We start from the raw sequence: 19,216 nt of genomic DNA, 5'->3' as shown, positions 1-19,216 counted from the left end.
TATTCTGCTTACATGAGCAAGGTCTGCGAACAGCAGGCACACGGTAATGGGCCAGATCCACCAGTTGGAGAGACCTGTGAAGGTGAAGATTTACAGCAGTATGTTAAACAGTTCAGGTTAGCAATTTGTTGGTGAAGCAACGAAAATGGCTGGGTAAGTCGTGTGCTGACTGCCTGAAGGCTCCGTGGTCTTCCTGCAGCTTCGGGGGGAAAAGTGTTTTATTTCCATGGGTGAGGTGGTTCTTCTGAGAAATAGGCTCGCGATAGGCCAGCTGGACTGGACGATCGGAAGTGGACAGTGGATGAGTTGTCTGTGCACCCAGTGAATTTAGAGACTGCAGTTTGCTTTTTCTCATGGGGGATGCAGTTACTGTGTTGGAGAACAGTCTCAAAACGCGAGTGTTTTGCTTTCTTTCCTTTCTCAAGCGTAACTTGGAAAGCAGCACTGGCTAAGTGTTGAGCAGTGTTTTCACACGGTGTTAGTGTTATGTGTGACAAGAACGAGGCTGACGTGTGGTTAGGAATAGTTCTCAAGTCTCGTCTCCCTTAATTATAAGCAGGGAACATGCCGTTGCTGAACTTGGCAGCCCAGAGGAAATAAATTAAATGTTGCTTTTGGCAAAATGTTTCATTGCGGTGCTACAATGGGTAGAACCAGAAGAATGCTGTTCTGTTTCCATATCCTTGTCTATTGTACTTGTTTGGAGTGGCTTCAAGGAAACTGTCTGGCTGTGTGCCCCAGCACTTCTTATTCCTAGATCAGGGAGTCTCTCTCTCGTTTCTTCCGAAGAGGAGAAAATCATCAGTGTTACTATTCCCGTCTCACACTTGAGTCTGGGAATGGTGATTAGGAGGAACATCGTTTTCATCTGAAGCTCCGTATGCTGGGCTCACAAGCACGAGGATGAAGTATAACGTCCCTGCCCCGGGTGGACAGCAGGACACGGCATGGCTTTGGGGGCCAGCTCATGGTCCTGTTACTTCTGCTGTGTGAGCTGCTGTGGGCTGCACAGTGGGCTCACTGCTATTCCACTGTGACCGGGGACACCACAGCACCGTCTCTGTGACCAGCAGCTTCTTACTGCATCGTGAGGGAGAAACAATGGGCTTCACCTCATTTTGCATAAGTTGTAGATCGGGAGGCCCAATCTATTTATCGTTTTTTCCCCATTTGCTCTACGCAGAGGGGTGAAATGGCATCCCTGCGTAAGGTTGGGCAGTAATAGACACGCCTCTGTAAAACCTAATGTCAGGGGATTCTCGAAGAGCCAATTAAAGGAAACTACAAATATTATTCGGTCTTTTAAGACTTCTTTCACCCCAGCCCTGCTACTTGATTCGAAAGGAATATCTTGCAGTGGCAAGGTTTGTTTTGTGTAGCGGCCTGGTAAAGCTGGGGTCCCCTCTGGCCCTGCACCCCACGTCCCCAGCAGAGCAGGAGTCGAGCTGAGCTCCCGGCCCCTCGGCCCCATGCAGTAGTGCAGTCAGCGCCTGACTTATCTTCTGTCGCCGCTTGTTTTTCAACAGAGAACCCGGGCCAGAACCTGAACAGAGTGTTTCAGGAGGTTCCGAAGCGAAGAACCGGCTCCGAAGGCTCCTCGCGGCCAGGTCTGTTCTTTGCCCCATCGCTATCGTGGTTGCAGTGTGGTTGGAGTTGTGTCGTTGTTGTTTTGTAGCGTGTAGCGTGTAGCCACTGGTCCTTACTCTGTGCTTCTGGCCCGGAGTCCTGGAGAACGCGGGCGAGCGCGTGCGGCGCTGTAGGGAGTTAGGACACGGCGGCACAGCCCGGCCGCTCAGGCCCCTTGGGCCCGCAGTGCCGGCGGGCTGGAATTCACAGGCTCGGGGGCGGGGGGCGCTGTCACGTCACGTCCGCGATAGTAACGAGCGCCGTTTCCTCAGACAGTGGTGGACGAAAGTTCTTAACGGTTAGCGTTAATTGCCATATGCAAACGGATACAAAATCATCAACCTGTGAAAAAGCTCTTTCTGTGATTAAACCTCAGGCTATGCTGCTCGTACCGTTGCACCACACTGCTGACTGTGGAAATAGAGGGAGGACTGTATTACTGTTAACGTGTTTCGGTTTCTTGGAGTTTATCCATTTGATGTCTAATGAGCATGCTTACCTCTACCTTAATGAGCACCAGAAATTATATACAGCATACATATGAATATTAGTATTTAACTGTACTCTGATTTTTTTCTAATGGTACAATTAGTAAGTAAATAGAATAGAATACATTGGAAACGTAAGAGAAGGCCACAGTTCGGAGTTGAGTAACTGAGCTCTTAGGGTCTGTTTGAGGACAGGAGACCAGCTCCTCTGCCCCTTTCCTCCCATCAAGTGGCCTGGCAACAGCTTGTGTTCCGACTTCAGCCCCATAGAGTCTATTAATGATGCAGTCAAGCACAAAACCTTTGTGGATTGCTGTGAAATTAGGTATTCTCCCTTAAAGGGTGATCAGAAATTGATTGGATTGCTAGTTAAGTATTTAGAAGAGCGTCTTGCTTGCAGTTGCTTTGTGGCAAGGATCCATAGGTGGGATAAGTCTGCATTTTCAGGCAACGAGTACTGTGTTTAACGTGTGAGAAGCTGCAATTAAAATGTCAGAAAGCAAGTTACAGTATTTTGTGCTTTGTTTGGAAACCACAAAGATGACTTTCAGAAAATAGTGCCTTATTGCCATATTCTGTTGTTTGCCGTCTTAACTTGCATCATGACTCTTTAAAAAAGGGTTTTAAATTTAAAATCTACACAATCTATTCTGAGCCAGTGGAGCTGAAAAATGCTGATAGTATGTAATTAAGTTAGATTTTTGAAGAAAATGAGAAGATTTTCATTTGTGTTAAGGATTCAGCCTCACTCTGTCACATAGTTAGTGTAACAGTCTCTGTGTGTAATCTAAGTGGTTAATGTGGCTTTAAAGTAAACCTGTCTCTGTAAATTCCCTCATTTAGCTATTAAGTTTCAGGCCACAGCTCGCGTAATGATATGACAAACCAACCTTGAAGATAAAGGAGTTTTTGAAACCATTTGGGGATAAAGTTGTAGAGAAGCACAGATCAGGAGAAGGTTACAAGAAGATTTCAAAGTCTCTGATTATCCCTTTGAGTACAATGTGTTAGAGCACATTTACATGTGATGGTGATCCCATCATTAACAAGTGGAATGTGTCAAAGAGATGTTAGGGATGCTAACAGTGACTTGGAATAATTTATGGAGATCAAGGTCTGAGATGGGAGCAGCTGGGTAATTTGTCAGTTTTGAGTGGAAAGATCTCTACCTACTTTTACACAGTGAGATGAGGAACACTTGTCCAAAAACTCTCAGTAGAAGCTGCTGTCATACGTGCTTCCACCAAGTGCTGACTCTGGGAGCTAAACGCAGGCAGTCAGTAAATTCCACATTTTGTTTTCTTTGCACATTTTGCTGACAATCAGCTTGCTTCACGTAAAATGCATTCAGCTTGACCTTTACAGTTTTGAATCAAAAAAGTTTATGTAGTTGATCTAAATGCGCCATTGACGGGAGACACTGTAAAATCACATTTTGGCTGGTTGTGCAGGATTTGGTTCAACCGAAGCCCTGGCAGACAATAACTATGACAAGGTGACAATAAAGCAGATTGTTTGTATTTTAGTTGTACTTGGAAATGTATAGAGATCACTAGAAATTCCATGTGGGTTTTTTGAAAAATGTCTTCAGCATTTTGCTGTGATGTCATCCTTCTACACTGTAATGTTAGCCAGAAAGCTTTTGGATGATTCTTAAATATTCTCTCCCAGACAAAATTTACTCTAGACATGAATATTGTTTATTAATGCGGCCCATTTATCATTGAGCAAACCTCATGTTCTATGGTTACTCCAGGAGAAGCTTGGGGAGACAACTGACCCTTTATCTGATGTTCAGAATTACTTCCAGGTCACCCCTCTGACCTCGTGATGTGTCCATACACTTGAGTGAATATGACCTTGTATAGTTACACTAGTCAAACAAAATAGTTCCTGAATTGTTTCCCAGCTGTGTTGTATGGTTTTAGTCAAAATACTGATTTCTCTACGAAACTTTTCCCTGGGATAATCAGACTTATTAATTCAGCTCATTTCAAACTTCATTAATTAACAATTTCTCTGAGGAACCTATCCAGACTTTTGTCTTATTAATGAGCCACGTCTCGGGCATAATCCTGACTGATTAACTCCTATGGGCCTGTGTGCTGTATCACAGGAGTTAGTGATAGACAGTCAGTGCTGTTCGTCTACCATGGTCAGTGCTCCTGCCTCGACTGTAAGTCTCACAGCCTGCAATGTGTGATTATTTAAAGAGCAGTTTGGTACTTAACCGTGGAATAGTATTAATAAGCTCTTGCTCATAGAAAAGCTTGCTTCTCTCATTTGACCCTCAGGACATGAGTAGACTCTGTTGGGCAAGTCTAACAGCCTTATTGAAGTAGCGACTTGGCATTTATGCGACGTGAACTTTTTTAAATGTGGTTCTACACGTGGAAATCATGAAGGAGCTTCAAAGTCATTGTGAAAATATTTTTCCTCTCACATTCCCTTGGCCATTACTACTTTAACTTGAACATGGTCTTGCACATGGATTTATAATGCTTGAGAATAATGCTAAATCCCACAGCGGCTGTTCCGCTAGATCTCCTTCTCTGACACCCGAGGTAGTGTGTGTGCTTTTGGGCCAGCGGAGAGGATCCCTCTCAGAGACAGCCACCCCTTCACCCCCACCTCCAGCTGGGCTCTAACTGGGCTCATCTCTCCTCAGGCAACATCACCACTAGGATCAGGACCCCGGAGAGCGGCTCCGACGAAGCCATCAAGTCCATCCTAGAGCAGGCCAAGAGGGAGCTGCAGGTGCAGAAAGCAGGTGAGGAGCAAACAGTAGAGAAATATGACCCGGTAAGATGAATCGGTGCACAAATGCACTACAAATGCACAAGTACACATTCATAAGGGCAGCTTTTCCAGACATGGTTTGGGTGTGCTTATTCATTCCCTTGTAAGACAAGGTCATTGCTAATTGCTACTTAATGGTCTGGAGTGATCATCTTCACCCCACAAAGCATTTTTTTTCTGGTATGTGGGGTGTCTTCCAGGATGACGGGGACCCCTTTCACAGAGCATGTGTGGTTGACCAGTGGTTTGATGAGCGTGACACTGATGTTACCTGTGTGTCATGGTCTTCTCATCAACAGATCTGAACGCATTTGAGCCTTTATGCAATATGGTGGATTGACACCATAGACCACATTTTGTGATTCGCCTCAACAAAAGAATTCAGTTTTCACTCCACTGTTCCTTAAAATGTTCTGACCTGATGACAGTTAACCACTGTGCAATATGTGAGGCGACTATCCCACTTCTATTGGACCATCTCAATTACAGCACTGCTGCAGGAGTCAGGTTTAATACTTACTATTGTGTGTAAATGGGCAGACTTTCAGTTCCTATTGAGTTACATTTAGGGTCTAATTATTAAATACTTCACTGACGTCAATAAAGAATGTCAGAGCCTGAAGTAACTTAATTCCTTTTTATATGATGCTGGTGAAATCTGCAAGTCATCAGGTTCAGGAAAGTGTTTTGTAAGAATGTTACTAGCCATGGTGTCTGGTCTTAATAGAGGGTAGTGAAGCATTTTAAGAACATTTAGTTAGCATAATGACAAAAAGAGTGTTCCTGCGATTACAATCTGTTCATGGAAAAGGTCAAGAAAGAAAGTCCAGTACTAGTAACATGCACATAGGGCTGAGCTACCTTAAACACTGCGCAGGCTGAATCAGCTGCTGGGTACTCGATGTCCTGATCACCTGTCGCCTGCTGGCACATGGAAGCCTTTGACACTGAGAGTACAGTGTTTAGTTCATATTTAGAAGCATATCTGGATGTCTGTATTAGTGTGAAAGAAGAGTGTTTATCGCTCATTTTTGTGCATTCTGGGAAACCTTGCAGCAGTTAGAGTAATTAGCGTCTCACACTACAGGGTGACTGATACCTGGAGCATCGCAGTTTGTCCAGCACTCTGACTGACAGACCCCTTTTCTTCCTCTGCAGCAGAGCCCCCCCAGCCCCCTCAAAACTCCAGCGGAGTGCCGGGGGGCAGCGGCAGCAGCTCGGATGAGGCTATCCGCTCCATCCTGGAACAGGCCCGCCGAGAGATGGAGGCCCAGCAGGTGGCCCTGGAGCCTGTCCTCAAGGCCAGCTCTCTCTCCCAGTCGGAGCTCTCCCTGCTGTCTCCCAAGCTGCTGGCCTCTCACTCCTTGACTGCCATCCAAGGCTTCTCTCCCCTGGCTCTGTCGCTGAAGAAGCCCCCCGTCTCCGCCTCCTCCGCCCTCCTCGACTTTCACTCCTCCGCCATGAAGAAGGAGAGCGGCGAGTCACCCATCCCGGAGGCGCAGGGCGCGGCCGACGGGGGCTCCAAGCCGAGCCGCACCGCCGAGGGGGCTCGGGGCGGGGTTCCCTGGCGAGAGCAGTGGTGGAACACCGTGCACTCGGAGCGGCGCGGGGCGCCCACCCCGGGGGCCGAGGACAGCCGCAGCCAGGAGGACAGCAAGGAGGTAACAGCGCGCCGGACGGCAAGCCCCCCGCCTCTGCGCTCGGACCCCAGGCGCCGTTAAAGGCTCTGGGCTCTGCAGCTGGTCGGCGTTGAACCACTCGTGCACTACACCACAGAAAACGAAGATCGCAAAAAGCCCAGCTGTGGCTGTTCAGTACTTCTAAGAGGGCTAAAGAACACAACAGCTGTTTCAGATGCATTTGTTTTGATGAAACAGGTTAGTTGTATAAAAGCATGAACTGGAGTATCCTGGAGTATCTTAGTCAATGTGTTTACTTAAACAGCTGAGGTAGTTTGTAGATGTGTATGGGGTCTTGTGTGTCAAAATTCTTTTTCCACAAATTCCCTTATTTTATCCCAGACTGAAGTTCAAGATCCCATATTGAAATTTGTAGCTTCTGACCTCAGTCTGGGAATTTAGGTTGTTAGTGTGCCATCTTGCATTGTGCATAGTGCAGCATGCTGTAATTAAGGCAGTAGTCTTTTAAAATCCAAGCAGCGATGCCCAAGATACCACTCACGGGTGAAAGTGAGTACTGCTTTTATGTCACCTTGACTGAGGGGTCTCCAGGAGGAACACCCTTCCACTTTCACTGTACTCGGGGTTTTCATCTGGTACAGCTCAGTTTCCCCCCCCGGGAGCCGGGGTCTGTACTTCTGAGACTTGGACTTCTTGACATTAGGAACTTGGCTGGGTAGGGCGGTGAGTGACATTCTTGTGTGGAAAATGGCGGCTATTGTATTCATTCCAGCTTTCCCAGCCATGTCTAAATTTTTCATCTCTCCGTGAAGTTGAATACACAAGAAGTCCATAGTGTTGTGAAGATCTCTGTCCTTGTAGACTCAGACATAGGATGATTTTGTTTTTCCTTCTTAAACCGTCAAAAACGATCGAACGCTTAAGGCAGAAATGGAAGAGGACAACCTGGCCAGCAGAGCAGGCTGAGCCAGCACATGACATCCAGGATAGCCTCATGGTGAAGACCTCCCACACCCCCTCCTGCTCGGCCACCCTGTCACAACCATGTCTTCCGCTCCGGCTTTGAAAGAAAATCAGAACCAGGAGTGATTCCGCCCCGAGAGGATCAGGTTTCAACACCCAGTACCTGTTTGTAAAGACAGTGCTGCAGTCTGTCTACCTGCCTGATGTCTCACTCTGATATTCAGATGCTTCTACTATCTGTTCTTATCTAGAGTGCAACCCACCCAGGACCAGCGCTGTGATAAAACTCTGCACAGGCAGGCACAGCGATAATTTATACATCTGCGAAAGGGGTGGTCCAGTGAGTAAGGGAAAGGGCTTGTTATCAGGAGGTGCAAGCTCCAGCTTTTCCACTGACTCACCATCTCCTTAGTAAGATGCTGAGTCTCCTTATGCTCTGTTCTTCAGGTGAAGTCACGTCAAGGTCCTGTTCTCCCAGTCACTCTGCAGCGGCAGATGTCAAAGCTCCAGTTCATCCCCCAAATCCCTAATTTCCATCTGGATTTTGCAATTGGGATCACAGCATCTGCTTAACGATCAGTTATCATTCTCGTTGTTATTATTACAGCTGAGATGTGTAGATGGATCTGTCCAGCAGCCCCAGTTGTACAGCGTGTGATTGACTGTGCCTCTCTGTGTCTCTGTGTGCTAGAAGCCTCCCCGGTCGGCCGGCTCCTCAGCCGCCCCCACCTCCTCCTCGGACTACTGGAAGGACTGGCCGAGCGCCGAGTCTCCGTACTCGCAGGGCTCGGAGCTGAGCATGCAGGGCCCCAGCCGCAGTGAGACCCCCCAGAGCAGCCCCCTGCCCTCCTCGCCGCTGCTGCCCCTGGCCAAGCCCGCCAAGCCGGTGGTGCCCCCACTCACCCCCGAGCAGTACGAGTTCTACATGTACCAGGAGGTGGACACCATCGAGCTCACGCGCCAGGTCAAGGAGAAGCTGGCCAAGAACGGCATCTGTCAGCGCATCTTTGGAGAAAAGGTCGGCGGGCATCGCAATGTGTGTCGCTCTCTAACCCCTCCCACAGCTACCCCTCCCTTGCGAATATAAGCGTGTGAATTCATCTGTGCCCACTGCCAGTGAGCGGAGCGGAGGTCGGCACGTGTCTACTGGCGCCACCGTCAGGATCAGCTCCTCTTTACACTCCAGCCCTTAAGCTCGTGGTTTTCATGAGGTGTTCAGCCCAAGATGATCCAAGCCGAATCGCTCTGTGCGGTTTAGCGATGTTGTGGAGAAACACCCGAACCCCTGGCCAACTCCTCCCTCTGCATCCCAAAGGAGTCTTTTTGCTCTTCGTCCCTAGCCAAAATCAACAACTGGGATTTTGTTTGCTGGAACTGTTCCACCTCACGGTGTCTAGGACTCTGCTTTGCAGCCCGGGACCCATTTTAATAAGATAATAAAGGTCTTTCATGAAATCAGACCGGCAACCAAGCGTTCCCAGGCTTCAAGGATTCATTTTGCCATCTTTATCTTGGTTTGGTTAGAATCCATCAAATCTATTAAGAAGCATTTTCTAATACATCGAAGTGTTCGATGATGTAAGAAAGTCAAATGCAGTCATGCCAATGAAGTGAACTCAACCTTGAAGTTCTACAGTTGTGGGGAAGGACAGCACAAGGATTTTTATAGCTTAGATAATTTACAGGCACAACTACAGGGTCAGCATAGTGGAAGAGATTTTTCAGTCTAGAATAGTTTTACTAACACCAGACTCGATGTCATCTCTCTTATTCTAAAGCCTGTGTCTGGGCAGCAGACCACTCTATTCTTCATGTTGCTTCAGTCTTCCCATGTACAAAGTGACTGACAAGCTTGTTTCTCAGCTTGAGTAAATGAAGTTCAAATCAAAGTGGATTCAGAAGGAGAACTGTGTGTTGTGTGCATGTCGGTCCTTGCATGTCAACATGTGCCTGTGGTTTTCAGATGTGACCACTGTGTACTGCATAGAATGCAATTAGGACAGTTTTGAATTGGTTTAAGCAAGATAAGTTGTAATAATTTAGTTCTGCAGCTAAGGTATGCACAAACCCCATGTGCAATTCTCATTAATTTACACACTTTTATAGTTCCTTTGCAGCTATAAAGTAATATAAATTGATAATTCACAAAATCGTCAAGCTCTTCTAGCGAGCGTGTGTTGGACAGAGCTCTCTGTCAGTCTCTCAGTCTGTGTGGTTCCCCGCGTGGCTGTGTCCTCGGCGAGTGACGCCCCCGTCTGCTGTCCTGTTCCCCGCAGGTGCTGGGCCTCTCCCAGGGGAGTGTGAGCGACATGCTGTCTCGGCCCAAGCCCTGGAGCAAGCTGACCCAGAAGGGCCGTGAGCCCTTCATCCGCATGCAGCTGTGGCTGAACGGGGAGCTGGGCCAGAACGTGCTTCCTCTGCAGGGCCAGCCGCAAGGTAGGCCTGACCGGGCTGCACCGGCAAAACTGTCATGTCTGCAGGTTAACTTTTCCAGAGACAGGCTGTTGGAACCAGTGAAATGGAGTCCCTAAACGTCGCACATGTTTGTCTTGAGTGCCATTGGGTAGGCCAGGTTTGGACCCACCCAGACTATACTGACCTGCGAGCTATGCTGTATTATGCAGATGTGTGCAAAAGATACTGTGCCATTTGTAGCAGTGAACCATTTTGTCCATCATGATTATCCGGTTGCTCAGTAACTAATCAATGCAAGGCTTTTACCTACAGTAGCCGTTTCCTGAAGGGCCACTGAGAGCCAGGTTCAAGCGCCTGGGGCGTGACTCTTGGCATGCTGTCCTGATTCTCCCACATGTCATGTGTTCATGCCAGGGCTTCTTGCTTCATGTGCTTTTCATGTGAGTTTTCATGCCACTGAGGAGGAACCTGGCAGTACACTGAAGGCCTCTGTGTATCCTCAGCAGTCCATATCTGCCAGCTGGATGCTTATTGGCCTTAGCGCCCAGTTTCCACTCTTTCCACCAGTTTTCTGAAGGGGTGGTGCTGCTCTGGCTGTCTGCAGTGTGCTGGGGATTCCCAGAGCTTGTGCAAGAGAGTGTTCCCAGTGTCCAGCTGTCCCCTGTGGGCGTCTGGCCAACAGAGGAGCAGGGGGCCATGACCCAGCCTTCCACACTCCATACTTCCCTACTTCGCCTTGTTGCTTCAGTGTGTTCAGATAATGAGCCAGAGAGAGAGGCTCCCCTTGGCTGGGAAACACTCTCATTGCCTTCATTTTCCTGACCCTTCCAGTCAGCGCTTCTGTTTCCCTACTAGTTCTACTGTATTGAATCCGATTTCAGGTGGTTTTCAAGTCTGTATCTGAACATGCTCATCCCTTTCTGATCAATTTCTGCATTTTTGATGTTTTTTTAAGATGGTGAATAAATAATACTGCCATTGAAAGAGAGCCTCAAAAATGAAGTGAAAAGATCTGGCATATCTGCATGTCTGTGTTATTAGCTTTTCAGGTTGTCTGTACAGAGTGCAGCAACGGTTTTGCATTTCCACTGCTGTTTCCTAGTATCATCACACTAGATTTCATCCAGCAATTCCATGTCCTGTTAATGTTTTAGTGGGGAGCTGGTTCAGTGTAGTTCAGCGTTATAATGTGCCGGAAATTGCATCTCTAGAAGTCTGAAGCAGAAGAAAGCCCCGTCTGGGACAAGCAGGGTTTAGGCTTGTGTGTCAGGACTCTCGGGGATGGGATTCATTTTGGGTTGTTTTATCGATCCTTGCCAAGTGTTATAGATCAGTGGTGTTCATTATTCCTGCTTAGAGTAACTCTCAGCAGTACATTTTCACTGTGCAGTTGCTTGTTTTTATTGTACTGTAGCTAGAGGACATTTTGCACTTATAATGGTACTGTACAGTATGTGCGTTTAAATGCAAGCCCTCGTTGAAAAAATGTTCTTGTCTTGTTAATGTTATTTCTTTACGGAAGGCAGTGTTAATTTTATTGGCCGAATTACTGGGCTTCATTAGCTGAATTGAATGATCTAGAGAGGCCTGTACAACCTCAGGGATAGAGACACAGACACCTTGATTGACGGCAGACAGGTTTAAGAACAGTACAATGCAGTGTGAGCACGAAGATATCTGCAGCACATCACATTAAGACCATTGTAGTGTGTATTTTGTGTAAAACAGAGATCTCGCCACAAATTTCTATGATTTCTTCAGAATATTACAGCTGCCATGGTACCCTTTAGTGACATCGAGCAATGATGGGTAATTGTAATGATCCAATTAGGTCAGGGACACGCTGAGACTGAGTGGATCTGGTCTTTGTTGTCTCGGACTCAGGCCTCAGACTGCGTTTGTGAATGTGAGAATGGAGCCCTGTGCTGTGTAATTTATTGAAGAGGGAAAGACGAGAGCAGGAGGGGAGGAGGTTCCTGGTTGACTCCTCGGTGACACATGACCACTTCCAGTGCCACACATGGGTGGGAATGGTGTGCATTCCTTAGAGAGTGTCTGGCTGGAGCTCCAGATCGCTGCCCTTATAGATCAGAATCAACTGTCTGTGTGTTAACCTCCATCTGTAACGTGTGCTTGCTTGCTCACTGCTGGCACGCAGTCGGTCAGGTTGCCCAGCTGACTGTGGTGAACAAAGGGCTGGCATAGGAACTTTCGAAGACGTAGGGCTCTGTCCTGATCCTCAGTCAGACCTGTTGAATCCTGTTTTAATTAGTTTTGGAAAGTTGGAAATTTTAAACTACTTGTCCACTACTTGTCCACTACTTGTCTACTTGGGGCGGAGCGGTGGCTCTGTGGCTAAGGATCTGCGCCTGTGGCTGGAAGGTTGCCGGTTCATATCCCGCAGCCGGCAGAGGAATCCTACTCCGTTGGGCCCCTGAGCAAGGCCCTTCACCCCAACTGCTGACCCTGCACTCTGACCCCAAGCTTCTCTCCCTGTCTGTGTGTCTCATGGAGAGCAAGCTGGGGTTTGCGAAAAGACAAATTCCTAATGCAAGAAATTGTATAGGGCTAATAAAGGGATGTTAAAGTCCAGTTTGTATTCTTGGTAACTGTAAATCATCAGCTTTTCAGGAAGCTGACATCAGAGAGCCATTAAGCCAAGTAGTGGCTCAGTTAAACAGCTGAAAAAGCTATAGTTTGGGTTGTTGAGGAGCAGGACAGAGAAGTCGGACAGAGAAGAACAGTCCTGGCCTTGGAATGTGGACACGGGGCACTTCTCACATGCGGAGCTCAGACCCAGTTCAAGGGAGAGGGCTGGGAGCCTTATCTCCCGATCTCAGCTCCGCCTTGCTGAGGGCCAGGGCACAGCTGGCACAGCAATCAGTCCAGGCTTCAGGCTTGCCCAGACATCACCACGCACACACACCGCTTCTGTTCCGGGTGTGGGTATCACAAAGGATAAAAACAACCTGGCTGGACCCAGGCGACAGAGCTGGGGCCGTGTGCAGAGAGGTTAAGGCTGTTATTCATTTGTCCTTTCACTTTTTATTTTGAATAGATGTTTAAAGAAAAAAAAAAAGAATTTTATCCCTGCATCTAAGCACAGGTTTGTAATAAAACTGAAAGCAAATGGCCCAGCAGGCCTTTGATGAATAAATATAAGAAGGATGAGGATTGCGGTGCAGGCTGCTGGTGAACGGTGCACGTGCAGACCCGACGTGTCTAACCCTGGGGCCTTGTGCTGAGAGGGGAGCAGCAAGGAAGGAGGCTGGAGGGAGGAGGCGGCGCTGGGATCTCCCCTAGGGCCTTCCCAGAGCTGTTATAATCAATTACCGCATCATAACGCTGATGTATGATCGTTTCTGAGCTCCCTTCCCTGGACAGCGCTTGCATTCGGCCTCCCTGCTCACGCACCGCTGCCTGATTAATATGCAAATAATCGTCCGATCCCATGATGAATACAGAATAGGGAGCACGCCTGCAACAGAAGCGCAGGGCCACGTGCGTGATGAATGGCTTTTACTCCCTGTCCTATATTAAGTATCCACTCTCAATAATTTTTATCGCAAATTAGGCGAAGCAATATATAGATTAAGAGGATGGCTTAACAGAAAAGGAGGATAGGAATTAATGGCTTTTAAAATGGGTCCACAGCTTAAGAAGAAGTGTAAATGTCGGCTTGTTTAATCCGGGACTGGGGAGAGTTTAAAAGGACATCATGTTCTTGTGATGCTTTTAATGCGCTGCTTTCATTAGCTCTGCAGACCAGTTTACGTCTGGTGTTTGAATGGCACAATAATGCAGGGTATTTAAACATGAAATAAGCTCAAAACACACACTTAACTAGGAGAAGGCCAAATATTGTTTTAAGTAATAGCTGTCATTTGACCCATTTGCAAGATTATCTCTTGGGCTGTGGTAATGGAGCAGCTTTATAGTCCTGTAATACATTTCTGGCATTGCAAATGATTCAGATTCGCAGTCCAAGGCACACTCAGAGCAGTCAAAAAAAATAACTGAGAAGGTATATAATGTTATATTCTTAATTTTCTGATGTCTGAGGGGCCTTTTTTGCATGCATTATGTTCTCTTCTTGTGTTTCTGTGAAACTTTGATGTCAGGAAACACATTGCAACTCTTCTGCTAAGGGTGATTTCGTTCATCGCCTTTACGTTTTCAGATCAGGAGTCTGTGTTCTTGCGGATATTTTATGGCCAGCTCTTTTAGAACTGGCCTGAAGGATAGCCCCTGCTCCGGGGGGCTGATCTCTGGAGGGCTAGGTGTTGGGAGAGCAGCTGCACGTTCTGAACAGTCCTGTCCCGTGCCTCCGTGCTCGCCAGTAATAAAGGAGTGCAGGAAGCGCACCGCGGCCGGCCCCTGCTGCACTGTTATCACGGAAGAGACTGGAACAAGCCACTGGAGGGACATCCGGGGAGGCAGGCGCCCCCCAGGGGGCGTTTTTAAAGTGCAAAGAGATGGCGCCGCCCCCTCACAATGTCTGATTGCATTGTGGATGCCGTTCCTCGTGAATGCCAAGCATTCCCTGCCAGGCGTTAGGTGTTGTGCCTTGAGGTGGCAGCTTTTAATAAAAAAACGTAAAGGGCAGCTTCATTTTTCCTAGATTTTGTCAGAAAAATAGTCAAAGCTGTCTGAAAAGCATACTGGGCGCAGCTCCTGATGAGTGTTTCTGCTGCCCTCGTGTGAGGAACGAGACAGAAGACAGAAACCAGTCCAGCTTTTCCAAGTCCACAAGAACACCTCCCAGCCTGTTTACACAGGAGCTGGGCTCCACAGTCTGCTGGAGCAGCGCGGCTCTTTTATTTCTTCTCTGAGTTTAACATGTTTCCAAAACCTCTCCTTTCATGTGAGCCCAGAGAGATGAACATAGACAGTTGTAGCTCACGTGGAATCCGTCAGGAATTAAACAGTTTGATAAAGCCTTAACGAGGTAATCGTGCTCGTTTGAAACTGCTCATTTCATTAGTGACTTAATGTGTTAAGTATGTTGGAAGATCATTGCAGGCTATCCACAACACTCTCTCCGCCAGCTGTCTGGTTGCATTAGCAGGCCTTTCCCGCATGTGCTGTGCGCCCCCTGTTGTCAGCCCAGGTGACTAGCGGTGAAGTAGTTAACAAAGCTGTAGCTCCATTGTCCAGCATGGACCACTACCAGCTCGTTTACTAATTGCATCATCCTGATATTGTGGATGTAGTTTTTTCTGTTCGGCTTGTTTTTATGGCTGGTGGTAAACGGTCCATATAGAACGGAAAACTGAGGCTCACAAAGAGAGAATACATGGTTATAAAACAACATATGATGTGAAATAGCTTTCTGAACACAGTGTTTATACCAGAGAGTGTTTCCGTCTTGTGAACATGCCGCCCTCCTTTGTTTCTGGAGTCTTTCTTCCAGCACTGCCAGCCAGGTCACAAGTTGCTGCATTATTTTAGGAGCAGCCCGTGCTCTCTGCTCTGCCTCGCCGCTGTTGCCATGAGATTGCTCTCACGCAGGCTCCTCCGCCCCCCTCTGCCTGGAGCAGCCTTGTGAATTGTGGAGCTCTGGGTCGCTGGCACTGTGTCACAGGGCAACCTGTCTCTTCTGCTGCTGTGCTCGCGCCTCCTGCCCCGCCGCCAGTAAGCATGTCACCAGCCGGCGAGTCGCCCCTTGCTGAAGATGCAAGCTGACTGCCTCCCTCCCAGCTGTTTCCCCCCGGACGCAGCAGGCAGATAATCGCAAGTGACGGCTGCCTCTGACCGCTCACTTCGGGGCTGCGGCGGCAGGCTGGCAGGGACAGAGCGCCTTCATTTAGGAAAAGATTGTCCCTTTTTCTTCATTTGCTGGTGGTGGTGGTTGTTTTTCTTCCATATCATTTGAGGGTTATGATCACATGACTGGAACTGTGAGCTGAGCTTGCGTTGGAAGCAAAGGGCCTGACTGGTTCCAGAATTGCACTGCAGTCAGTGTTGGTGCTCACGGAGCTGGCTAGGCAGGAAACAAAGGTAGACGCACCCCTCAGTCCTGAATCTGACTTGTACTGCCACAGGTAGACACCACAGCTGCAAGCTTTATGAGAGAATCCAGTAAATCTGGCCATGCCCATTTGCTTTTATATTTATTTAAATGGCTCCTTAAATCACTTCAGTATTTCCATATTTTTACCTTGACAAAAACCCTGGGAGCCGTGATGTTCACGTACTGTGCACTGGGCTGAGGTGCGTTTTACTAGAAGGATTGATTTGCAGAGTAAACCAGTCTTGACATTAAAGGACGCTCGGCCTGGCAAAGTTATTTTTCCATGTTTCTGCTGGAGTAGTTTTTCTTCAGGACACACTGAATTCACAGGGAAGAGACGGACGTTCTGGATGATTGATGCTCATTGTGAGGCTCTTGTTTACGAAGGTTAAGTGGTGGAAGTTGTGGAGGAGCTTTTGTAAGTGGGGACGCTGTTCAGATACAGGAGGAGAAGAAATTGCCAATTGAATCTTTACTGATTAACTAAACAGCAGCACGTCTCAGCACTTAACATCGCACCCGCTGTGCCTTCCTTTTCTGAGTAATTGCCCAGTTATTAAAAATGAAAAAAACAAAAGAAAGTAATTTTGTCCTTTTATAACTTGAGCTGTTTCACGTAGAAACAGTGATTTGCATCTGGGTAAAAACGCTTTGATTTAGCGGTGTTAATGAAATGGTAACGAACACCCAAGTTACATCTGGTTGAAAGCTGTGGTGTTAACGTTTCACTGGAGTCTGGAAGGTTGTCAAAATTAGCAGCCGTGCTCAAGAAGCTTGAGAAGTCATTATCGCCATGCGAGGACAGTTTTACTGGGAGTGAAGGTTAACCTCTGCTCCAGACATGGCTGCTTCCCATGCTTGGCCCTGAGCTGCCAGGGATGGGGGTAGTTTAAACCAGCTGGGGTTTCGGCTGTGTTGTGCAGCAGTGACCCCTGGTGATCAGCTGCTGGTCTTTCATCTGTAGGCCTAACCCTGCTGTAACGTGGTCCATTAGACGCTTGCACCACTCCTGTGCTCTGTAACTCAGTGACCCTGAAAGTGGGAGCGAATATGGATCACGGATGTGATGAGACTAAGGGCTGAACTATATTAGGGAGAGGAACATCCAGAATCAGTGAGGCAGCCCTGTAATGAGCCCTTCAGTGATTGGAAGCAAGCATACAGAACAGTAGGGAAGTTCACTTCACTGCGTTGTGTGTTGGAGTGCACTATAATACAGTAGCTATTAATTACCATGGCGTACATCTAAATCTGTCAACTGGGTTTATGATACCATAAAGATCTTGAGACATCTTTATCACAAACTCCTGACAAAGGCTTTTGTGATAAAACCCCTGACTGCACTATAGTAAGGCTCTGTCTGCAGTTGTCTTTAGCGAAATTCAAGGTCTGAAAAGTCACTAGTTGTTTTCCAAATGACTTATCAGTGGGATTTTTCAATAAAAGACACACTCGATCTGAAGATTAGCCAGTGGGTAAAAATATGACAGATAATGTGCTTTGGCTCTTTTGGCTTTTTTGCAGCTCAAATGTTGGGATGAAAAGCAGGAAGGGTGTGGAATTCCCTGTTTTCTCTGGATTAGCCTTATTAGGTGTTTAGCTGTTTTATCAAAAGGTGGGAAACAGCTCTACTTAGGATTAAAAGGAGTGTCTCAACCAGTAAATGTCTCTGCTGAATACAGGTTGTGGCCCAGAGATCGCTGGTTTGAATCTGGGCTGTGTTATTAGGGATTTTCTGAGCCTCATTGGGGGTTATGGGGTGGGTTTCAAGGGAGCCAGGGTGCGCTCAGGGTTCCGTGCGGTAGTTTTAGTGGACCAGTGTCCTCTCTCTGTGTATTTTCTTTGCCAGTTCCAAATTGGAAGCTATAAAAAGAAAGCAGCATATTTGGCAAGGCCATTTTTTTTTAAATGAAAGGGAGATCAGCTGGTACTATTCCATGTGCAGCAAGTCAGGAAAGGACCACCAACAGCAGCCGGTTCTGCTGAGAGCAGCTGGTCTGGACTGTAATAACCTTTGGTGCTTCAGTGAGAAGGGGGGAGATGGTGGACTCTCCTGCTGGAGCCAGTCTGTAGATGCCGGAGAGCACCTAACGCCGCCCCCTCCCCGCTCTCTCTCCTCCTCGAGCTGGTGGAGTGACCTTGGTGCAGGTTAAAGGATGCCGCCCAGGGCTCCATCACCCTGGCGTCCCTGACAGTTCTCCGTGAACAAGATGGATGATCTGCCAAGTGGCTCTGCCATTTGGGCTGGACGGGGGCACCTTCTCAGCATAATCTTTTCCCCCTTGCTTGTAATAAAAATAGCAAGAGAGCAGAGGTTTGTCAGGGCAGCATGGAAAACCAGGGAGCTGACTTCTGCTTTGGTTGCGACATTGAGACTCAGTGCCTGTGTTTGCATGGAAAGGACTGTCTTCTGTGAGTAAAATGTCCCCAACCCAGGGTGCCTACTCTCTGTGTGAGAGCATGCAATAGAAATCAGCGACCGACATTAGTTGAAATCTGCTTTAGAAACATGAGTCAGAGTCCAGAAATCTGAAAATCCACAGAATCCTGCAAGTCAAGGTGGGGAATACTGTTTCGACACGGGGACAGGATTGGGATATGGGAGAGGGTTACAGTTGAGTTGGGAGTGACTTTCTGAAGCAGTGAAAGACTCAGGTCTGGAAGTCTAATGCTATTTTAATTTGTGTTGTACATTGAAGTCACTCAGTCTCTCAGGGTCTTCCGTTGTCTCGGAAGGATTCCTGTATATCACTGCGCACCCAAAATTTCAGGCCTTTCTGTAAAGGTGTCCTCCTCCTCCTTTAATCAGTTTCCAGTTGATTTCCTCGGCTTCTGGTCTCTGCGCGGGTTTCCTTTGTCTGCTCCTCTCCTCAGGGTTGTCGAGGGTTTGATGAATGCTTCAATAGCAACCTGTATCCTGTGCTTTTAGGTGGAATGCTTGTTTTTTTCATCGCATGTAGCTGAAGCAGACATCTGCTTAGTTTATCACTGTGAGTCATTGCCGTGGTTTTCCAATGCTGTGGTGTAGGAATATTTATTACTGCATGTTAGGTGGGAGTTTGCATCAATTGCAGCTGTAAATACTCAGTAGTTCTTTGTAATGTCGACTGTCTTATTTCTCTATGATCTTTCTCCCACCCAGCTGTAGTGACTGGTACTAAATTTTCCAATTTATATATTCTTTTTTCTGCTGCTATGACTAAATGTATTTAAGGTGATGTCAATGTTTTCAAGAAGATGAGTTGTTCTTAACCCATTCCTCTCAGGTTTTT

At 47.4% G+C, this 19,216-nt stretch overlaps 1 protein-coding gene across 10 annotated transcripts in view; it reads left to right on the top strand.

Moving 5' to 3' along the window:
* The window catches only part of cux1a (cut like homeobox 1a), a 177,821-nt gene that overhangs the window by 127,749 nt on the left and 30,856 nt on the right, over positions 1 to 19,216 (top strand). For 4 of the 10 annotated variants that reach the window (XM_088906604.1, XM_088906598.1, XM_088906601.1 and 1 more), the window contains exons 16-20: positions 1,527 to 1,607; positions 4,783 to 4,884; positions 6,072 to 6,574; positions 8,208 to 8,534; positions 9,793 to 9,952. The exons of 1 other annotated variant lie outside the window; for it this stretch is intronic. In XM_088906604.1, the coding sequence (XP_088762730.1) occupies positions 1,527 to 1,607; positions 4,783 to 4,884; positions 6,072 to 6,574; positions 8,208 to 8,534; positions 9,793 to 9,952 (1,173 nt within the window). The remainder of the gene's footprint in view (positions 1 to 1,526; positions 1,608 to 4,782; positions 4,885 to 6,071; positions 6,575 to 8,207; positions 8,535 to 9,792; positions 9,953 to 19,216) is intronic. 5 more of the 10 variants (XM_088906600.1, XM_088906602.1, XM_088906599.1 and 2 more) reach the window with 3 other exon arrangements.

The sequence above is a fragment of the Atractosteus spatula genome, chromosome 27 (assembly GCF_055471065.1).
Source record: "Atractosteus spatula isolate fAtrSpa1 chromosome 27, fAtrSpa1.hap1, whole genome shotgun sequence".
NCBI classification, from domain to species: Eukaryota; Metazoa; Chordata; class Actinopteri; order Semionotiformes; family Lepisosteidae; genus Atractosteus; species Atractosteus spatula.
The sequence above is the reverse complement of the archived record's forward strand: the minus strand, read 5'-3'. Positions and strand labels throughout refer to the sequence as shown.